General features: G+C 49.3%; 1 protein-coding gene and 1 long non-coding RNA gene across 4 annotated transcripts in view; one reads left to right on the top strand and one right to left on the bottom strand.

The window, feature by feature from the left end:
- Positions 1-17,823, bottom strand: part of LOC103352519 (uncharacterized) — a 29,792-nt gene extending 11,969 nt beyond the window's left edge. Inside the window, exons 1-4 of one of the 2 annotated variants that reach the window (XR_011383036.1) lie at positions 16,928-17,814; positions 16,604-16,733; positions 4,054-13,234; positions 446-3,522 (exon numbers count right to left, since the gene is read on the bottom strand). This is a non-coding gene — a long non-coding RNA (uncharacterized lncRNA). Of the gene's footprint in view, positions 1-445; positions 3,523-4,053; positions 13,235-16,603; positions 16,734-16,927 lie in introns of those variants that run through there. The other variant, XR_011383037.1, reaches the window with a different exon arrangement.
- On the top strand, positions 1,332-13,908 carry LOC100355159 (serine/threonine-protein phosphatase 2A regulatory subunit B'' subunit beta). Of its 2 annotated transcripts, XM_008275405.4 has the most exons (14): positions 1,332-1,625; positions 3,361-3,549; positions 3,971-4,074; positions 4,331-4,433; positions 4,658-4,732; positions 4,967-5,088; positions 5,216-5,270; positions 5,482-5,638; positions 5,751-5,799; positions 6,056-6,145; positions 6,588-6,763; positions 7,151-7,272; positions 8,318-8,418; positions 8,912-13,908. In XM_008275405.4, exons 1-14 carry the CDS (start codon positions 1,332-1,334, stop codon positions 9,033-9,035), a joined length of 1,761 nt encoding a protein of 586 aa, XP_008273627.1. In that variant the 3' UTR covers positions 9,036-13,908. The 2 variants fall into 2 exon arrangements, with proteins under 2 accessions (XP_008273627.1, XP_002721575.1); XM_002721529.5 differs by lacking the exon at positions 4,967-5,088 and having other exon boundaries at positions 5,184-5,270.
- Positions 17,824-18,162: the final 339 nt, after the last annotated feature.

Genomic DNA, 18,162 nt, shown 5'->3' on the forward strand with positions numbered 1-18,162 from the left:
TTCTGTATACAAAAAGTCAAAATATATGCAAATATGTCCCCAGATGCATACAATTAACTATATATAAAATTTGTATTCAAAAATGCATGCAAAATTCAAATCATATGGAAATATTGCCTGCAAAAAATGCATCCAAAAATTAAATTATATAAAAACATCAAATTATATGCAAATACTGTGTCCAAAAAATGCATCAACACATCAAACTGTAAGCAAACAGTGAATCCAAAAAATGCATTCAAAAATAAGTTTATACGCAAATGACTGCACAACATGCCTGAAATAAACTACGTGCAAATCCAGCTGCTCTCCTTTGCCTTCTGGGACACCTGCAGCCGGCAGCGGAAATCCACGAGGGTACCTGCCTTCCTTCTCTCCCTCCTCTTCCCCGTTTCTCATCCCAGAAAGCCGCAGCAAAAATCCCTGATTGACAAGGATTCGTGTGGCAGTTTTCAAGAGTATTTTTTTTTTTTAATTTTTTTTCAAAAAGTCCCAGGGAGGAGCAGAGCTTAATCCGGAAGCGCGTGGGCGGATTCGCCGCGCTGTCAATCACTAGGCGGCGCGAACTCGGCACCCGCCCGCTTCGCCCACGCTGCAGGGGCGCGCTCTGGGACTCTGCCCGCCAGCTCCAAGCTTTAACAGACTCCCCGGGCTCGGATCTAGGGGTCTCCGCCGGCGGCCCTGACTTCCAATGCCGGGCCCAAGGTTTCATCGTCACTCACTGCTGGGCCAGGTCTTTAGTGGACCCCAATTCATTTTAAAATCCAAGTAGTTTGAAATCCTACTACACATAAGCCGCCTTACTGGCGCAGTCCCGGGGACACACACTGCGCATGCAACTAACCATAGTCTTTCAAATCCTGCGCGCTAGCCTAGCTGCACATCGCGCATGCTCACTCCTATGCCCGCTCTCGCCCAGGTGTTCCCCTTCTCAGCGGATCGCATCGCGCATGCGCCAACGAGCAGCCCGGTTTCCCTTCGGAGCCTTGCTTCAGCAGCACGTTCTGCGCACGCGCAACCCCACAACAGCGTCCTTCCTGGACGTACTGTGCACGCTCCTGCGGCACCCCCTCAGAACACCTCAGGTATCCCAAAAAGCCATGAGAGCTGGGATGCCGGTCGCTTCCTAAGCCTCCGGGACATTCCCGTTAGCTTCAAGTAATGGCAAATGGGGCTAAGAAGTGAGACACAGGAAGGGAAAAAAAAAGCGTCGCGGCCCTGTGACGTCAGGCAAGTGGAAGCCGTGACGCGCGTCGCCGCTGGTTCGGGGCAGCCGCGAGTTCGGAGCGCGCGGTCCTTGGTTTTGTGAGGGAAGAACGGCGGCGGCCGTCATGTCGCCGGGTAAGACGCTCCAGCCCGTGCTGAAAATGAAGGTGGACGAGCTCTTCCTGCGGTGGCTGAGCGAGGACGCAACGCAGCGGCTGCTCCACGAGTGCCTGCGCGCAGTCCAGGCCCCTCAAGGCGCTCCCAACGTGGCCGTCTCCGCGGATGCCGCGATGCCTGCGCCCGCCCCGGGAGGACCCGGACCCCCTGCCGCTCCTGCCGCCCCTGGACCCCGGCCCGAACCTCACAGCCGCAGAACCCGCAGACCCGCTGTTCGCAGAGGCGGGCGCGGCTGCGCGGAGGTAAGGCCTAAGAGGAGGGTGTGCCCTGATCAGGTGGGCGTGGCCTTTGAGGGGCGTGAGCGGGCTCTGTGGGAGAGTGAGCCTGGCCTTCACGGATGAGCGTGGCCTGTTTATGTTGGGTGGACTGGCGTGGCCTCTCTGAGAAGTAACCCCGAGAACCAATACTGCTTTGGAGGCTGCAGGACCATTTTGGGCGTTGGCCACATTGGGTGGTAGAGAGGAGGGGGTGGCAGGAGCCTAAGTCGGGGGTGGGGGCGGACAGGGGCTTCATCCGTGGAGCGAATTCCCGTGCGCGTGGCGTGTTGTGTTGGGTGTGGCCCGTGGCTGTGGGCTGGTGAGGGGCTTGGAGGAAGAGAGGTTCCCTGAGTTCACCGGGGCCAGACCCCAGTGTTTTCCTTCGGGTGTGTGGGGGGGCGGTTCTACAGCAAGGGGCACTGTTTAACAGTTGCTTCGCCCCTGCGCCAGAACCTTAACCCCTAAAAGAGGAGGTTCTATCCCAAGTTGTGGGTCCCTGGAGATTTTTTAATTCCTTAAAAGAGCCATCCTTGCTAAGAAGTGATTTTTTTTTTGTTTTTGAAAGCTGGAGTGCCTGGTGATGGACAGATGTCACTCATATCAGGGTTGGCTGTGGGGACTCATGAGAAGGAAGCAGAGATGCTGAGTTGTCACTCATGGAGCAGGGAATCATGGGAAGGGATGCTGAGCTGTCACTCATGGAGCAGGGAATCATGGGAAGGGAATGGAGGCGCTGACCTGTCACTGATCATAGGCTCATGGAAAGCAGCAGACACTGAGCTGTCATGGAGCAGGGGTTTACCTGCTACTTCCAGCCCCGCCTCTGCCCCTCCCCTAGATGGGTTTCTGGGGTCTCTGGCCAAACGCAGGTATCCTAGGCCCAGCCATGGATAGCCAGGGTGTTGGGGTCAGCTGCTCTGTGCAGCCTGTGGGCTGAGGGCTAGGCTAGGCTGTCCCTTTGGCTGTTGATCGCAGGCTGATCTGGGCTGTCAATTAACCTTCTTGGGTTTGGAGTTTATCCCAAAGGCTGTGGGTGGGTCTTTCCTATCCCTGCTGTCTGTCAGCCTAAGTGGTATGAGGATGATGAGGACTATGTGTCTGAGGAAGATGAAGAGGGGGCCGTGACCACTGCTGGGTCTCTTCGCAGGGCCCACTGATTGTGGTTCTTGGAAGTGGGTTCTGGCCCTGGCCCTGTTGCAGGGATTATGGACAGCTGTCAATCATTGCCTGTCTGATATGGAGTGGCAGGTTCCCAGGTGGATGCTGTGGGGCCAGCAATGGGCTCCTGGCAAGAGGGGGTGGGGCAGCTGTCCATCAAATCTACTTTCTGTGGAGGTAGGGCCCCATCCACCGATAGCCCTGGACGCTCAGGGACAGCCAAAGGCAGGGTCAGCACAGCACGGGGTGGCTCTGCATTCCAGTTCTCACTGCCCAGGCTCAGCAGGGGAGGGGCTTGATGTGGGACTAGGGTCTCTGGCCCTGCTATGAGATTGAGAGTTCCCAGGCTGGAGTGACTGGTCTCAGGTGGATTGGCGGGTCCCAGTTTGGCCCCAACAGCTCTTGGCTAGAGTGACAGGTCCTGGGCAGGAATGACAGTTCTAGGGATGGAGTGGCAGTCCGTGGGCAGTCGTGGGCAGTGATGGTCAGTGCTCAGCAGCTCAACAGGGGTGGCTGGGGCAGGTCGCTGGCCACTAATGCCCCCTTCATCCATCCCCCACAGGTGCAGACGTGGCCGGAGCTGCAGGGAACTCCAGGACTCTCGGTGGGTGGGATCCCCACCTTCTACTTCCCGCGCGGCCGCCCAGTGGGTCCTGTCAGCAAGGATGGGGCCATACGTGCCGTGGAGACTGCGTTTGCCCTGCTCCCACTGCAGCGCGCCCGCCTGGAGGACATGGGCAATGTGGCCAAGGTTGGTGCCAGGGATGGGGCGGGGGCTGGGCTTGTGGTGCTGGAGATTGGGCTGGAGGCCAAGGGCGGGGCCTGCGAGACCTGGATGTGACCAAGGTGGGTGCTGGCCTGGGGATGGGACAGCCTGTGCCCTCCCTGTGGCTGGGTCGCTTTTGTCACTGCTGACCAGAGTGGCATTGCCTGTGCCCTCTCTGTTGCCGGGCCCTTCCTTCACATCTCTGCTGTCTGACAGCATGAGTGACACAGCCTCTGCCCTCCCTGTGTCTGGATCCTTCTTCTCCCTGGTATCTGGTTCCTTCCTTTCGCTGTTGTCTGTCGCTGTGAGTGGCACAGTCTGATCATTCCCTGTGACCAGGCCCTTCCAGTCGTTGCTGTCTGTCACCCTCATTGGCAATCTCAGTAACTGCCTGGTGGTGTTCCAGGCCTGTGGCTGCCCTTTGTACTGGAAGGGACCCTTATTCTACCGGGCTGGGGGCCGCCGCGGGGGATCCGTGTCTGTGCATACCTTCGTGGCCATGTGGCGCAGGTGAGTCCCAGGCATGCAGGGTAAGCAGGACAGGGGGCGGGCCTTGGGGATCCTACACCTGCTGGGCAGGAGAGTGTAAGGGGGGTGGGGCAGGGCAGGGCTTCCTCCAGGGGGAGTCCTGGGCAGGCCCTGCCTCCCCAGCTGCAGTAGCCAGAGGAGACCCTGGCTCTGCCTCCCACATGTGATTGGCAGAGGGGACCCAGGCCCCACTCCCACCTCCTGGGGACGGGGCTCCGAACGATGCTGATGCTTCCAGAATCCTCCAGGACTGCCACGATGAGGAGGCCAGGTTCCTGCACCTGCTCGCTAGTCCTGGGTGCGACTTCTTGGAACAGGAGGATTTCGTCCCCTTCTTGCAGGTGAGCACCCTGCCCCTCCCCCAGTGGGAGGTACACACGTCACACCTATCAATCACAAACCTCATACCTTTCAGTCACAGCTGTCAGTCACAGGTTATACCGCATACTTGTCAATCAAGTCACACCTGTCAGAGGGGAGTTCGCACCTCACACCTGTCACAGGGATGTCTTCACCTCACACGTGTCACACACCTCACACCTGTCACTCACTTCCTGTGTCCCAGGATGTGGTAGAATCACACCCTGGCCTCGCCTTCCTCAAGGAGGCACCTGAGTTCCACTCCTGCTACATCACCACTGTGAGTACCCCTGACCCCAAACCCAGTGTGATACCCAAACCCTGCCTGTAACCCCTGACCTTGCAGTGACCCCTGACCCTGCCTGGGTCCCCGTCCTGGGCAGTAAGAGGAATACACCTGGGTATAAGTTCGACTGTGCTGGTCAGAGTCACCCTGTGAGTGGCAGCTCCTTGTGAGTGGCGGCTCCTCCCGCCCTCTGTGAGTGGCAGCTCCTCCCTCCCTCCCCTGTGACAGCTCCTCCCTCCCCTGTGGCTCCGCCCCTTATGGGGGCAGGTCTCTCGGGCCATCTGCTCACTGCTGCCCTGGACTCAGGTGAGAGGATGCCCTCAGGTGAGGACAGATGAGAGGACACTCAGGTGAGCACAGGTGAGGATGTCTGCCAGCCACTGCCAACACGCCACTGCTGGTCCCGCCCCCTGCTAGCCCCAGCCCCACCCCATCTGCCCCGCAGGTCATCCAGCGGATCTTCTACGCTGTCAACAGGTCCTGGTCCGGGCGCATCAGCTACAATGAACTCAGGAGGAGCCACTTCCTGCAGGTGGGGGAAGTGGGAACCACCTACCATGATGGGAGACCCCGCCTCCTGGGAAAGGAGTCCCTGCTCCCAGGACAGGAGACCCTACCCCCAAAGAAGATTCCACCCTTAGGACAGGAGACCCTAGTTCCCCACCCAGCAGGAAAACCCACCCTCCACAACCTGAGGTCCTGAGCCCCACCTCGTTCCCATCCTGAAGCCCCGCTCCCCGCAGGTTGTGGCGCGGCTGGAGGAGGAGGCGGACCTGAGCCTGACAAGCGGGCTCTTCTGCTATGAGCACGTCTATGTCATCTACTGTACCTTCCGTGAGCTTGACACTGACTGCGACCTCCTGCTGGGCAACTGTGACCTGGCCCGGCACCGCGACCACGGTCGGGGACCCCAGGGACCCCAAGACCCCTTCCCAGGGACCCCCCCCATGCCGACCCCAGCCTCCTGCCCTGCCCTCTGCATGGCTCACAGGCCCTGCCTCTTCTTCCACAGCCATCTCCGACAAGATGATTGACAGGATATTTTCAGGTGCTGTCATGCGGTAGGTGGGGTCCCCGGCGGGGGAGTAGAGGTGATGCCATCGTGTTGAGGGATGACATGGGTGATGACATCACAGATGATGGCATCACAGGTATTCATCACACCAGATTGGGGCAGTGTGGACAGCACTGGAGGGGGACTCAGGGCCAGCACAGGACTCCTTGGGTTCCCCATGTGGGGCTGGACAGGGATACCCCCAGCTGGGAGTGGCCCATGCTGAACCTGCCTGTGTGTCTGCTGGCTACTGCTGACCACAGGGACAGGACGGCACAGAGAGCAGGGAAGATGAGCTACGAGGACTTTGTGTGGTTCCTGCTCTCCGAGGAGGACAAGACCACGCCCACCAGGTGGGTCTGAGGGCCCCCCTTGCAGGCGGATAGTGGATGACGCTGGACACCATGGGCTCACTCCTCGGCCCAGGGTGTGGTCTGGGTCAGGAAAGTGGTCAGCTTGGGTTCTGTGAAGTCAGCAGTGTCCATGGTGTGGCCAGTGGTAACTTTGGGGTTAGTATGGTCAGCAGTGCCCACTTGGTCAGCTCAGGGGATCAGTGAGCAGAATCTTTTGGGTGATCAGTGGTCACATTGCTGTCAGTGTGGTCAGCAGCATGGTCAGGGATCACTCCACGGTTAGTGTGGTCAGCGGCTGACTGCCATCTCCCTTGACAAGGCAGCATTGAGTACTAGTTCTGAATGGACCTGGGTGGGGACTGTGTCCCTAGTGTGGTCAGTGGTCACTCTGGGGTCAACATAGTTTATTCCCCTACTGACTGCCACCTACCCAACTGGGCAGCATCGAGTACTGGTTCCGCTGTATGGACCTAGATGGGGACGGGGCACTGTCTGCCTTTGAGCTTGAGTTCTTCTATGAGGAGCAGAGCCGCCGACTACGCAGCCTGGACGTCGAACCACTGCCCTTCCCAGACTGCCTCTGCCAGATGCTGGACCTGGTTCGGCCAAGGACCCAGGGTAGAGACCCGCCCCTTCCCTTCCCAGCCCCCACCATGGAGGTCCCTTCCCTTGCTGGCCCTGCCCCCTCCCCATCTCCAGGGTCCTCAGTGGCTGAGATCCACTTACCAGGTCCCAGCTGTTTGCCCACAGGGTCTGGAGGGCGTTGCTGGCGAGTGGTCCTGCAGTCCCCTCTGGCCATGGCCAAGGCGTCTGGGTTATCCCCCTCCACCACGTCCATCCCAGCATCCAGGCCTCCTGTGCCCCTGCTGCCCAGCACCTGCCTGCATCGTTTACTCTGATTTCTCTGAGGCCTCTCTGGGTCCACATGTACATCCCCCACGTCTGGCCCTGGCCCTGGCCCTGGTGTCCAACCCCACATCCATGCCCTTGCATCCACCCCCATAGGCCGCATCACGCTGGGCGATCTGAAGCGGTGCCGGCTGCTGGCGCCCATTTTCTTTGACACCTTCTTCAACGTGGACAAGTACCTGGACCGTGAACAGCACGAGCAGTTGGCCCTGCCCGGGGTGAGGCTGCCTGCTGACCCCTGCTGACAACTGACTGCTACTGACCACAGACACCACTGACACAGGGAGGTGGGAACTTCCTGAGGAAAGAAGCTCCGTTGGCCTCTATCACCCCGCTGCCTGGCAGCAGAGGGGGTCTGAGCAGGCGGCTCCTTAAGTCTAAATTTCTGGCTTTGCTTGCCATGTCTCCAACCCTCGGCAGTCCCCTCATACCCATGGCTCCCTGGGAAGCTGGGCGGAGCCAGTGAATTGTTTTTTAAGCCTGGGGCCAACAGGGTCTTCTATGACCCAGGAACCCTTTGACCCCCTAGCCCTCAACCAGGGCATGGAAACAGGAGCCACTGGGGGATGGGCTGGCCTTTTGGGGTCACCATGATGGCCGATGACCTTGTCAATCACCCATTAACTGGCATGAATTTTTCTCGGTCTTCTTCCTCCTGGTCTCTCTTACAAAGCTGACCTCGGAGGTGGCCATGAGGACTTCAGCTGAGGGGGTAATGCTTGGTCCCACCCCTAATCGTTTTTATTTAATATTTCCTGGAATATCAGGAAAGTAATGGTCATGGCTAGATTCTGTCATTTTTTTGTATTTTCCATGTGAATTAAGATGATGCCCAGGAGAACTATGTGCTTGCAGCTCAGAGCTGATGTGCTAAGCTGCCTAAATGTTGATGTCATCATGACATCATGTAATAGTTTGATGTTATTGGAACTAGAGGCATCACTAGTAGCATATTGGCATCTTGATGTCATCATGACATTATCTATATTATGACATCAACAACACTTCCTATCTGCCCATCACTTTGGCCAGGCATGATGGCAGAAGGATCTTCCTCACTGCTTTTGTAAATCTGATGACTGATGACCTCTGCTGACCGCTGACCACTGCTGTCCACTAACCAATGCTGACTACTACTACTCACCAATGACCGCTGCCAACCAATTGCTGATGGCCCCTACTTGACTGCTGCTAACCATTGACTGCTGACCTCTACTGACCAATGACTGCTGATTACCACTGCTGACTGCATGCCTCCTGCAGGACGGTGATGGCCCTGAGCTGTCAGACTGGGACCGTTTCGCAGCCGCCGAGTACAGACTGCTGGTGGCCGAGGAGGCAGCAGCACAGCTGTGGGAGGACGGGTTAGTGCTGGATGGGGGAGGGGTGGGGGTTGGGGATGGGGCTGAGAAGAGAGGGTGGAGTACGACTTCCTGTGGTGGAGGGGCCCCAGGAGATGTCAGCAACCTCAGAGGACTGTCCTCATACTACTCAGAGGAGTCTGGCAAAGCTGGAGAGGTGGGGCCGGTGAGAGGGGTGGGGCTGGAGTGAGGCTGGGAGGGAACTGAGGGAGGCAGGGCTGGGGAGGAAGTGGTAGAGCTGGGGGGATGGGGCATAGATGGAGGTGGGGCCCGACAAGGAAAGCCCAGGACCTGGGCGGGTCCACCTCTCCCATGTTCAGAGGGGTCCACTAGAGTGGCAGCCGCACTGGTGTCGGGAGGAGTGGGTGCGTGGATTTGGGGCTTAACCCGAGAAGCAGGTCTACCAGTCCAGGCTGCAGAGTACAGGTGCATCTGGTGCCCACTTGGGGCTCACCTGTCAAATGTCAAACTTGTCACTCACCTGGGCACACCACAGGTCCGACACGGATGAGCCGAGCCCTGGGAAGCAGCAACCAAGTGGGCTTCGCCCCCAGCGTCCGTTCTGGGAGGCATCGGGGGCTGAGCTCCTGGAAGAGGAAGATGACCTGTGGCCGGCGTGATATGCTTGGCATGTGTGTGTTGCATGCACATCACATGCAGGACATAAATCCTTTATTCAACCCGGGGTTGCTTGGGGGTGTCTATGACTCAGCCTCCAGAAGCGGGGCCCATCCAGTGTCTACTCAGTCATCCTATTGTCCACTCTGAGTCCAGTGTCCACTCCCCCTGCCCTCTGTGGAGTTACCTGAAGGTCACTGGGAATATCTGCTCTCAGGCAGGCCTCAGCTGATGTCTCCTGGGTCGGAGTCCAGCTGGGTAACGTCCAGACTGAGCCCCAGCAAGGCCCAGCTGGTGCCCACGGCTGTTCTGACCCTTGTAGACGCTGAGCAGCTGGATCACATTTTGCTGACCTGAGCTCCCTGAGTAACATGTGCCTCTCAGCTGTGTTCCAGAAGCTGCACTTGTGCTCAAGCTGCTGGCCTAGGGCCTTTGCCCCAGTCCCTTACCCTCACCCCTCCCTGGGCTCTGACCCCACTGGGCTTCTAGGTCCTCCCTGTGGGCGCTCAGGGCTCTGTCAATCCTTTACTTTTTCCGTTTACACATGTTGGCTCTTTCCTTTTGCACAAGGCCCTCTCTGTGCACACAGCCCTCTCCCTGAGTTGGACCCTTTCCTTTTGCACTCAGCTCTTTGTGTTTGCACATGGGCTTTCCATTGACATGGTTTATTTGCAATTCCCTATTAAACATCTTCCTATGTGTTTTCACATGCATCTGTAGATCTAATACAGTATGGTACATTCTTGGATATTTACTCATTTGATATCAGATGCATATTTTGTTATAGTTTTGTTTTCTGTTTTTGCTGAGTCTTATCTGCTTTGACATACATATGTTTTCTAGTTGTAACATATCTTTTCATTCTTTAACAGCAGCTTTCAAAAAGGCAAAGTGCTTAACTTTTACACAATTATTAATTTTTTGTTTAAGTATATTGCTATTGGTGTTATATTAATCTAGTTATTAAACTCAAGGCCATCTTTTTCATGTAGACATTTTATGTTTTACAGTTTTCATTTCATGATGTGATTTGAGTTAAATTGTGTTAAGGTTTGTATCTGTGATTTTTTTTTTTTGTATTGGTGTCTAGATGTTCAAGGTGGATAATTTTATATTTGTTGGCTTTGTTTTGAGAATCACTTAAGCCACTTAAAGCCAGCTGCATCCTTTCAAGTCCTAATTTTATTCTTTAGGTGGTTCCAGGGTAGCATTAAATTGTGAATTAGTTTTTCCCATCAATAGGCAAATATTTTCTTAAAATTATACCAGGCCCCAAGAATGAAAGGTTCTACCCTGGTTGGAGAGAAATCTATCAGTGTGAAATCTAACATTGCTCCTTATGATTCTCTGGGTGATTCCCTCTATTAGTTGATGACCTTACATGCATTACCTCATTAGTCCTCAGATGAAACACTCTTAGGGCCCCTGCTGATCTTTCCATTTTGAAGACCATTTTTATATTGGATTTTTGTTTTTGCTGAGTTTCAAATTTCCTTCTTTATTTTGGGTTGTTTATATTATGATATGTGCATATATATTCCTTTATCACATGTTTTTACAAAATTTTTTTACCAGCTTTGGCCCTTCTTTTATCTTGACATTGTCACAAAGGAAATGTCCTTCATTTTAATGAAGACCGGTTAACAGTCATTTATTTCATGGACTGTGCCTTCAGGGCTGTATATAAGCACCATACCCAAGCTTACCTAAATGTTCTCCTGTATCTTTTCCTGGGAGGTTAATAATTTGCCTTTTTTTTTTTTTTTTCATTTAGGTTTACAGCCAACTTAAGCTAATTTTTGTGAAGTTTGTGAGTAGATTTGTGTTATGGCATGTGGATGTCTATTTTTTGCAGCACTATTTGTTGAAAGTCTGTCCTTGCTCCATGATACTGATTTTACTCTTATGTCAGTGATCTGTTATCCACATTGATGAAGGTCTACTTCTGGGCTTTCTAATTTTTTTTTTTATAATGTGCTTACCTATTCCTTCATCAATACTGCACTGTCTTGGTTAACTTTCTTTTGTTTTTAAAAGGCTCTATTTGAGAAGTAGAGTTGCAGACCGAGAGAGGGAGAGACAGTGAGAGGTCTTCCATTCATTGGATCACTCACCAAATGTCGCAAATGCTGGAGCTGGAGCTTCCTCCAGGTCTTCCATGTGGGTGCAGGGACCCAAGTACTTGGGCCATCTTCTGCTGCTTTTCCAGGCTACAGCAGAGAGCTGGATCAGACAGAACAGAAACAGCCACAACTAGAACCAGCACCCAGGTGGGATGCCAGCACCACAGGTGGAGGCTTAGCCTACTTACATTTCAGCGCTGGCCCCTTGGTTAACATTCTAGTAAATACTAAAGTTGGAGAGTGCTGATCCTCCAAGTGTATTCTTTTCTTTCAGTAGTGAGTTGGCTTTTTTGGGTCTTTTGGTCTTCCACATTAATTTTAGAATATATTTTTGTTTATAATCACAAAATAACTTGTCAGCATTTTGATTGGAATTATGTTGAATTGATATAAAAAGTGGGGGAAGTACTGGTAATTGTAATTTTGGGTCTTTTCTACCTATGACCATGGAATCCATCTCCAATATTTAATTTTTCTTTAATAGCTTTCAACGAAGGATTATGGTTTTTCTCATATAGATCTTTCACTTAGTTATGCTCTATCTACACTCATAATTTGTTAGGATTATACTAACATACTTTGTGGGGTTATGTAAATGGTAATGTGCTTTTATTTAAATTATTTTGTTTCTGTTATGTAAGAAAGCAACTGATAACAACTATATATAAACTTGGTATGATTGATCATTGATTCCAGGAGTAACTTAGTTGATTTGTTTGTATTTTTCTACATAAATATTTACATTCTCTCTGAACAACGACTTTTTCTTCCTAAACCTGTATGTCTTTATTTCCACTTCTTACCTATGTCATTAGCTAGGACTTCTAGTAAGATGTTGAAAGGCAGTGGTGGAAGGGACATACTTGTCTGTTCCTGATCTTAGGAAATTTAGACACTTCAATAGAAAAGCGGTGGAAAGTCTGGTGTCTGAGGCTGCTGTCCGGTTCCTACACTTGCCATACTGTTGAACTCCAGCCTCCTTGGTGCTGCTCTATCTAATAGGGCTTTTAAAATTTTTCAAATTTCTTTGCAATACAATTCAAAGCCCCCACTCCCATCTTTTTTACTAACTGAAAATGCATTCCATGCCCCCCACCCCCAAGCAAGGAGTAAACCACACAATATTCAAGGGACATTTTAAAATCAGGGCCACATGAAGTTAATTATGCTGATCTTCAGGGCTACTGTAATTACCCTGGTCAAGATGTCATCAGCATATTTTTTACAAGAATAAAGAAAAGTTGAGAGACCAGCCTCAAAAAGCATATAAGCCTTCAGAGACGATTAGAAATTGGAAGAAAAGATCCACAGAAAAGGTAGATGGCAGTGGCACTGATAGTTGGGTGTTAACCAACTTGTGCAGGGCTTTCAAGTACCACACTTGTCCATTGTCATAAACCAATCAGTCGTATAGTTGATTATATTTGGCAGTAGCACTGAGTATGGATTATTAACATATGATGTGAACCATGTCATACTGGAGTTTAAATTGCTTTTGGTCTGCTATATTTTCATCTCTTAGCTTGTAAATTATACACTCATACAATTTTTAGTGGTTACCCTATATACTAAAGCATGCATTGATTTATTGAATTCTAATAATAGTTGGGCTCTGTGATCTTATAGTGAATATTATAGACATTAGAACACTTTAAGCTCATTTACTCAACATCTGCCATATTTGATATATCCTGTTATACATATTCCATTTGTTAAATACCTTGGATAAAATGTATTTTAGATAACATAAAACCTTCTGAGGTGATTGTCCATTCATCAACTTGTTCCTATCTGGTGGAGTTAAGGCCCCACGCTGGCTCTTGAGATCACTCGATGTCCCGTTGCCTACATTCTTCTCAACACACCTGCATCCAGCTTGCAGCCTCAGTGACCTCTGCGTCAGGTTCTGCACCAGCCTCAGCTGTCTTGGCCTTGGTGCTTGGTGGGAATCGAGCATCTGTCCTGGTACTCACGATACCAATTTTCCAGACATAACTTTCATTTAGGTAGTTCCACTATCAGAATTGGAGTCTTCCAGATATACACCAGAGGTTTTCAAATAGTCCTCTATTCCGTGCCTGATTATGAACCAATATAATTAGGATAATACGTCATTATTACATTCTAAGATTGCATTATTTTAAAATGACATTTTCCTTTTCAAGTTTTGTCAACATTTCATAAAATATATTCTGAAAAACATTACCTGCATGGGTTTTTCAAGAAAAAAGATTTTGTGCTGAAATACATTTGGTGAATTCTATTCTGTTTTCTGTTCCTACTGATTCATGTTCATTTTGACAAAGGACAGGCTCTGAAGAATGCTGTATGAAGGAGGTGTATTTACCTTGTTTTACGTGGTGATTTTTAAATTTACTGATCATGGAGTAATTCTTTAACCACCTTAATATTCCATTTTGGAATATTGTATTATTAAAATTGCATAAAATTATACATTTTATGGGTTTTGAAGACCTTTTCTAATATATTTATTGTCTCATAATGAGCTGAGTACATAACATTATTTGTATGAAATAAAATGTGTCAAGATTCATTAGAAACAACTTATAGAAAATACATAGCAATCCTGTAATGACCTGAAATTGACTCAAAAATCCAATTTCTCTTCCTCCCTTGAGTGCCATGTTTTCATGGCTTTGTGTTTGTTATTGTGTAGAATGGAGTCTAATCTGAACAATGTTTTCTTAACATGATCTCTTTCCAACCCAGTAAAATATATATTTTGAGAATACTGCTTTCTAATTTACTTCTGCATTGTTCTAGATCTATTAAATACCAGAATTTCATCATTTTTGGCTTATATCTGTATAAGTCAAGGATTTAACATTTCCTACATGGATTCACAGCATTACTTTCATCTTCAGAATATTGTACATGTCTAGACTCAAGCCTGTCTTGAGCAGAATGGGCCATACCCATTGATTGATCAAGGAAAGGGCGATAACATGAACAGTTTTTCCTACTGAGTTGCATTTCCTATAAACTAATGGGCTCAAGTAGAGAATTTTTAAATTGAACTTAATATTTGTCACTGAAGCACTTGTTGAAATGCATGTAATAGTTGGGGCTGGCGCCGTGGCTCAGTAGGTTAATCCTCTACCTGTGCTGCTGGCATCCCATATGGGCATCGTTTCTAGTCCCAGCTTGTCGGGGAACGGGACAGCCTGGCCAGCTGTGCCCCTCCCGACATGTACAAGCACAAGAAGTTTAGTGCTGGGCTTTTTCCACCCTGCCCGTTGCTAATTGCAAGATCCTGTTTTGACTTTAAGCATCCTGTTATTGCATGTTTCCCACACTTAGTTGGTAACATGTTTTCCGTGAATGATATATATAAATAGGTGGACGGTGGGCGGGAGTGAATGGATGAACGCTGGTAAAAGACGGAGGAATGAATGAACGCTGGTAAAAGGCGGAGTGAATGAATGAACGCCGGTAACAGGCGGAGTTGTGAATGAACGCCGGAAACAGGCGGGAGCTATGAATGAATGCGAGTAGTAAGCAGGAGTGGTGAATGAAGGAGTTGTGAATGAATGAGTTGTGAATGAATGCCGGTAACAGGGCGGGCGTTCGCGACATGTAACGCGAGTCCGCTGAAAAATAAAGTGAAAGCTGAAAAGCCGATAAACACGTCTGGTGTCTCCGAGGTCTCGCCGGCGTTAACCTATCCGGAAGGTGTACGCCTGCACCAGCTGCCCCTCTTCCAGTCCAGCTCTGCTATGGCTTGGGAAAGCAGTGGAGGATAGCCCAAGTGCTTGGGCCCCTGCACCTGTGTAGGAGACCAGGAAGAACACCTGGCTCCTGGCTTTGGATTGACACAGCTCCAGCTGTTGTAGCCATCTGGGGAGTGAACCAATGATAGGAAGACCTTTCTGTCTCTCCCTCTCACCTCTCACTGTCTGTAACTCTACCTCTCAAATAAATAAATAAAAATCTTTAAAGAAAAATGCATGTAATGGTTTTCCTGAAAAGTCCATTTTCTCCTGTTTTTATGACAATCATCCCCAAAACATGCCTTTCAGTAAACTGAAGCATTGTCTTCTCTTTGTTCTTGTGATATGAAGTACTCTCTTAGTTCCAGTCAAAAATACTTTTGTAGCTGACACACATTAAGCTTTAGCATAAAATCAATTAGGATCATCATAATTTTACATTAAAATGGCATACTAAACAGAAGTACTATTCATTTTGTGTTGCCTACTAATTAAATAACAAGAACTCTGATCTATGAAGGCAGCATTGTTACTCTTTCTTTGTGGATTTTCTTCACTTAGCAACTGAGATTGTAGCCTTTCAAGAAGCTTTGTTTTGTCCCACATATTTTCTCTTCTGCTTGCTCAGTGTTTTTTGAATTAGAAAACCTGACAGAAGATAGGCATGTGTGTGTGTGTGCATATTTTTATTCAATAGAATAGGTGCCCTTCTGCACTATTTTATTTATGCTACTAAAATTATTAAAAGCTTCTCAGAGAAGTTTATTCATCATAAGAGGAAATGAGATATTTTTGCATAGCCATTGTTTCTATTTTATATCCACCTACAGTTTTAAAATATAACAATGAAATTTTATAGTGGTTACATGGAATTTATTAACATGGTGGAATTACATGTAATTATTGTCATATAAACAATATAATTTGCAAATCCAAATGTTAAAAAGATTAAGGAAAATGCATAAAATTAAAGCAAAGGTAATGGAGTAACTACCACTCAGGATAAACAGAGTCACCTTTCCCCTCCCAACATCCTACCACCTATCAGTTCAATCTTTGTTTCTTTCATGAGAAGCATTGTGGGGTGATTGCTCTTCATGAGTACCAGTGGGCCCATTTGTTCTGTGAGTATCTGCCTAATGATGTGGGAGGAGCTATAACATGATATAGTGGTTCTAGAGTGCTTGAGAATGTAGCACTAAATATATACATGTATGTGCTTTCTACAGCTTCTTCAAAGTCTATTGATGTCAAAGTTGTTTTCTCAACTCCTATGGTAGAATCAGCCTTAGCTCCATACATGGAGGTGTTAGGTAGACAGCAACTTCCAGAGTAAGAGCCATTCCTCTTTTTGGACAAATAGCCCTACCCATCACGATAGTGTGTGAGATATGGAGAAGGGTTATCAGGTCACCTCCCACATGTACATGAGGGCATAACAGTAAAAACATGATGAAATCATTAAAGGCAAAGTAATTAAAACAACGTAAGTAAATTTGTAGAAAGTAACTTTTGATATGCTTGCAAATATCTGAATTGTGACCTTCCTCTAGATAAAGCAGACGCTGAGCTGGGAGGGTGAATCTCTTAATTCCTTTGAGAGATCTCTCATTAGCAAAGCCATGGCAGGGAGTTGATCAGGGCATCTTTTCCCCATGATTTTCTCTGGCCTTCTACCTTCACCAGGTATAGAATCCCATCTGTTCCCACACTCACCTGGGACGTAGAATCCCTGTCCACAGCCCCACAGTAGTACCAGAGTCTGTCTTGGTCATGGTTTGGCTTGTTCCTATCAAGATGACCTTGTACTCTGGCACCACACACAGATCCTTGTTTCACAACAAATCTGGAACAAAGTTCATGACAGCCTGAGCAAACTGGAGGAGCAGCTCTCTAGATGAGAGGTGACACAAATGCTCCTTCTGGCCCTGTCACACCTATCATGTGGGGTGTTCGCATGAGAGGACCTCCCACCTACATGTTCCTCCCCTCATGGGCTTCCCCATCATGACTCCTATTACATCACAGGATGAGGCTCACCGTGCTGGCCTGGTCTTGATGGGCCTTCCTGGGTCATCCTTTGTTACTTTCTGTGCCATCTGGCAAGTGGCCGGAGGCAGTGTTCAGGCCTGAGTAAATATCTGTACCACAGGGAAAGGCTTTTACCCAATGGTCTTCCTAGGCCGTAGCCTCTGGAAATAAAAAAGTAGCATGAGAACCTCTTGTCTCAACTCTGGCCAAGTGAGTTGTGTAGAGGCTGTTTCTAGGTCATAGGAACCTGGTCACCAGGGTTCCTAGTTCTATCAGGGTCTGTCACAAAGGGCGTGACCTGACTTCCTGGGATCTCCTTGCCTGAACTCTCTCCTCTGGTATGAAGTCCCTCACTCTCAGAGACACTGACTGCCCAGCCTCCTATCCCATGTTATCTATATGTGTACACAATGATATTAACATCACCTCCCTACAACCCTCATGGAATTCTTGCATGCAGGTGTCTTCTTTCAAGACTAAAAAAATTACTGAGTCATGAAATATGTGGTTCTAAAATAGTTCATACAAAATTTATATTATAGTTTTATGAATTTGACATATTTGTGTTGCCTGTATCTCAGTTTGAAGTACCTTAATTTTAAGCTCCAGCACCTCTCTCAATCCCAGCATCATCCTAATTTGCACACTGGGAGACAACAGATGATGGTTCAAGTAATTGGTTCCCTGTGATCTGTGTGGGAGACCATAATTGTGTTCCCAGTTCCCAGCTTCAACTGGATCCAGATACAGCCATTGAGGGCATTTTGGCAGTCAACCAGCTAATGAGAGCTGTGTTTCTCTCTATGCCTCCCAAATAGTTTTTTTTTAAAGGATTTATTTATTTATTTGAAACTCAGTTACACACAGAGAGGAGAAGCAGAGAGAAAGAGAGAGAGAGAGAGGTGGTCCATCTGCTGGTTCACTCACCAATTGTCCGGAGTGGTTGGAGTTGTGCTGATCCAGAGACCAGAGTTTCTTCTGGGTCTCCCACGTGGGTACAGGGGCCCAAGGACTTGGGCCATCTTGTAATGATTTTTTAGGCTATAGCAGAGAGCTGGATCAGGAGTGGAGCAGCCGGTATTCCAACTAGCACCCATATGGCATGCCAGTACTGCAAGCGGCAGCTTTACCTGCTACACCACAGTGCCAGCCCCATCCAAAGAGTTTTTAAAGAACAAATAAGGAGGCGGGTGCCATGGCTCAATAGGTTAATCCTCCGCCTGCAGCGCCGGCACACCGGGTTC

The sequence above is a fragment of the Oryctolagus cuniculus genome, chromosome 16 (assembly GCF_964237555.1).
Source record: "Oryctolagus cuniculus chromosome 16, mOryCun1.1, whole genome shotgun sequence".
Classification (NCBI taxonomy): Eukaryota; Metazoa; Chordata; class Mammalia; order Lagomorpha; family Leporidae; genus Oryctolagus; species Oryctolagus cuniculus.

What these genes read in the sequence shown, in the direction of transcription:
- LOC100355159 (XM_008275405.4), top strand. Translation starts at nt 1,332, where the DNA reads ATGTCGCCGGGTAAGACGCTCCAGCCCGTGCTGAAAATGAAGGTGGAC. An exon ending in ATTTCGTCCCCTTCTTGCAG is followed by an intron (nt 4,434 to 4,657) that starts GTGAGCACCCTG and finishes CCTGTGTCCCAG; the next exon opens with GATGTGGTAGAATCACACCC. An exon ending in GGTTCGGCCAAGGACCCAGG is followed by an intron (nt 6,764 to 7,150) that starts GTAGAGACCCGC and finishes CCACCCCCATAG; the next exon opens with GCCGCATCACGCTGGGCGAT.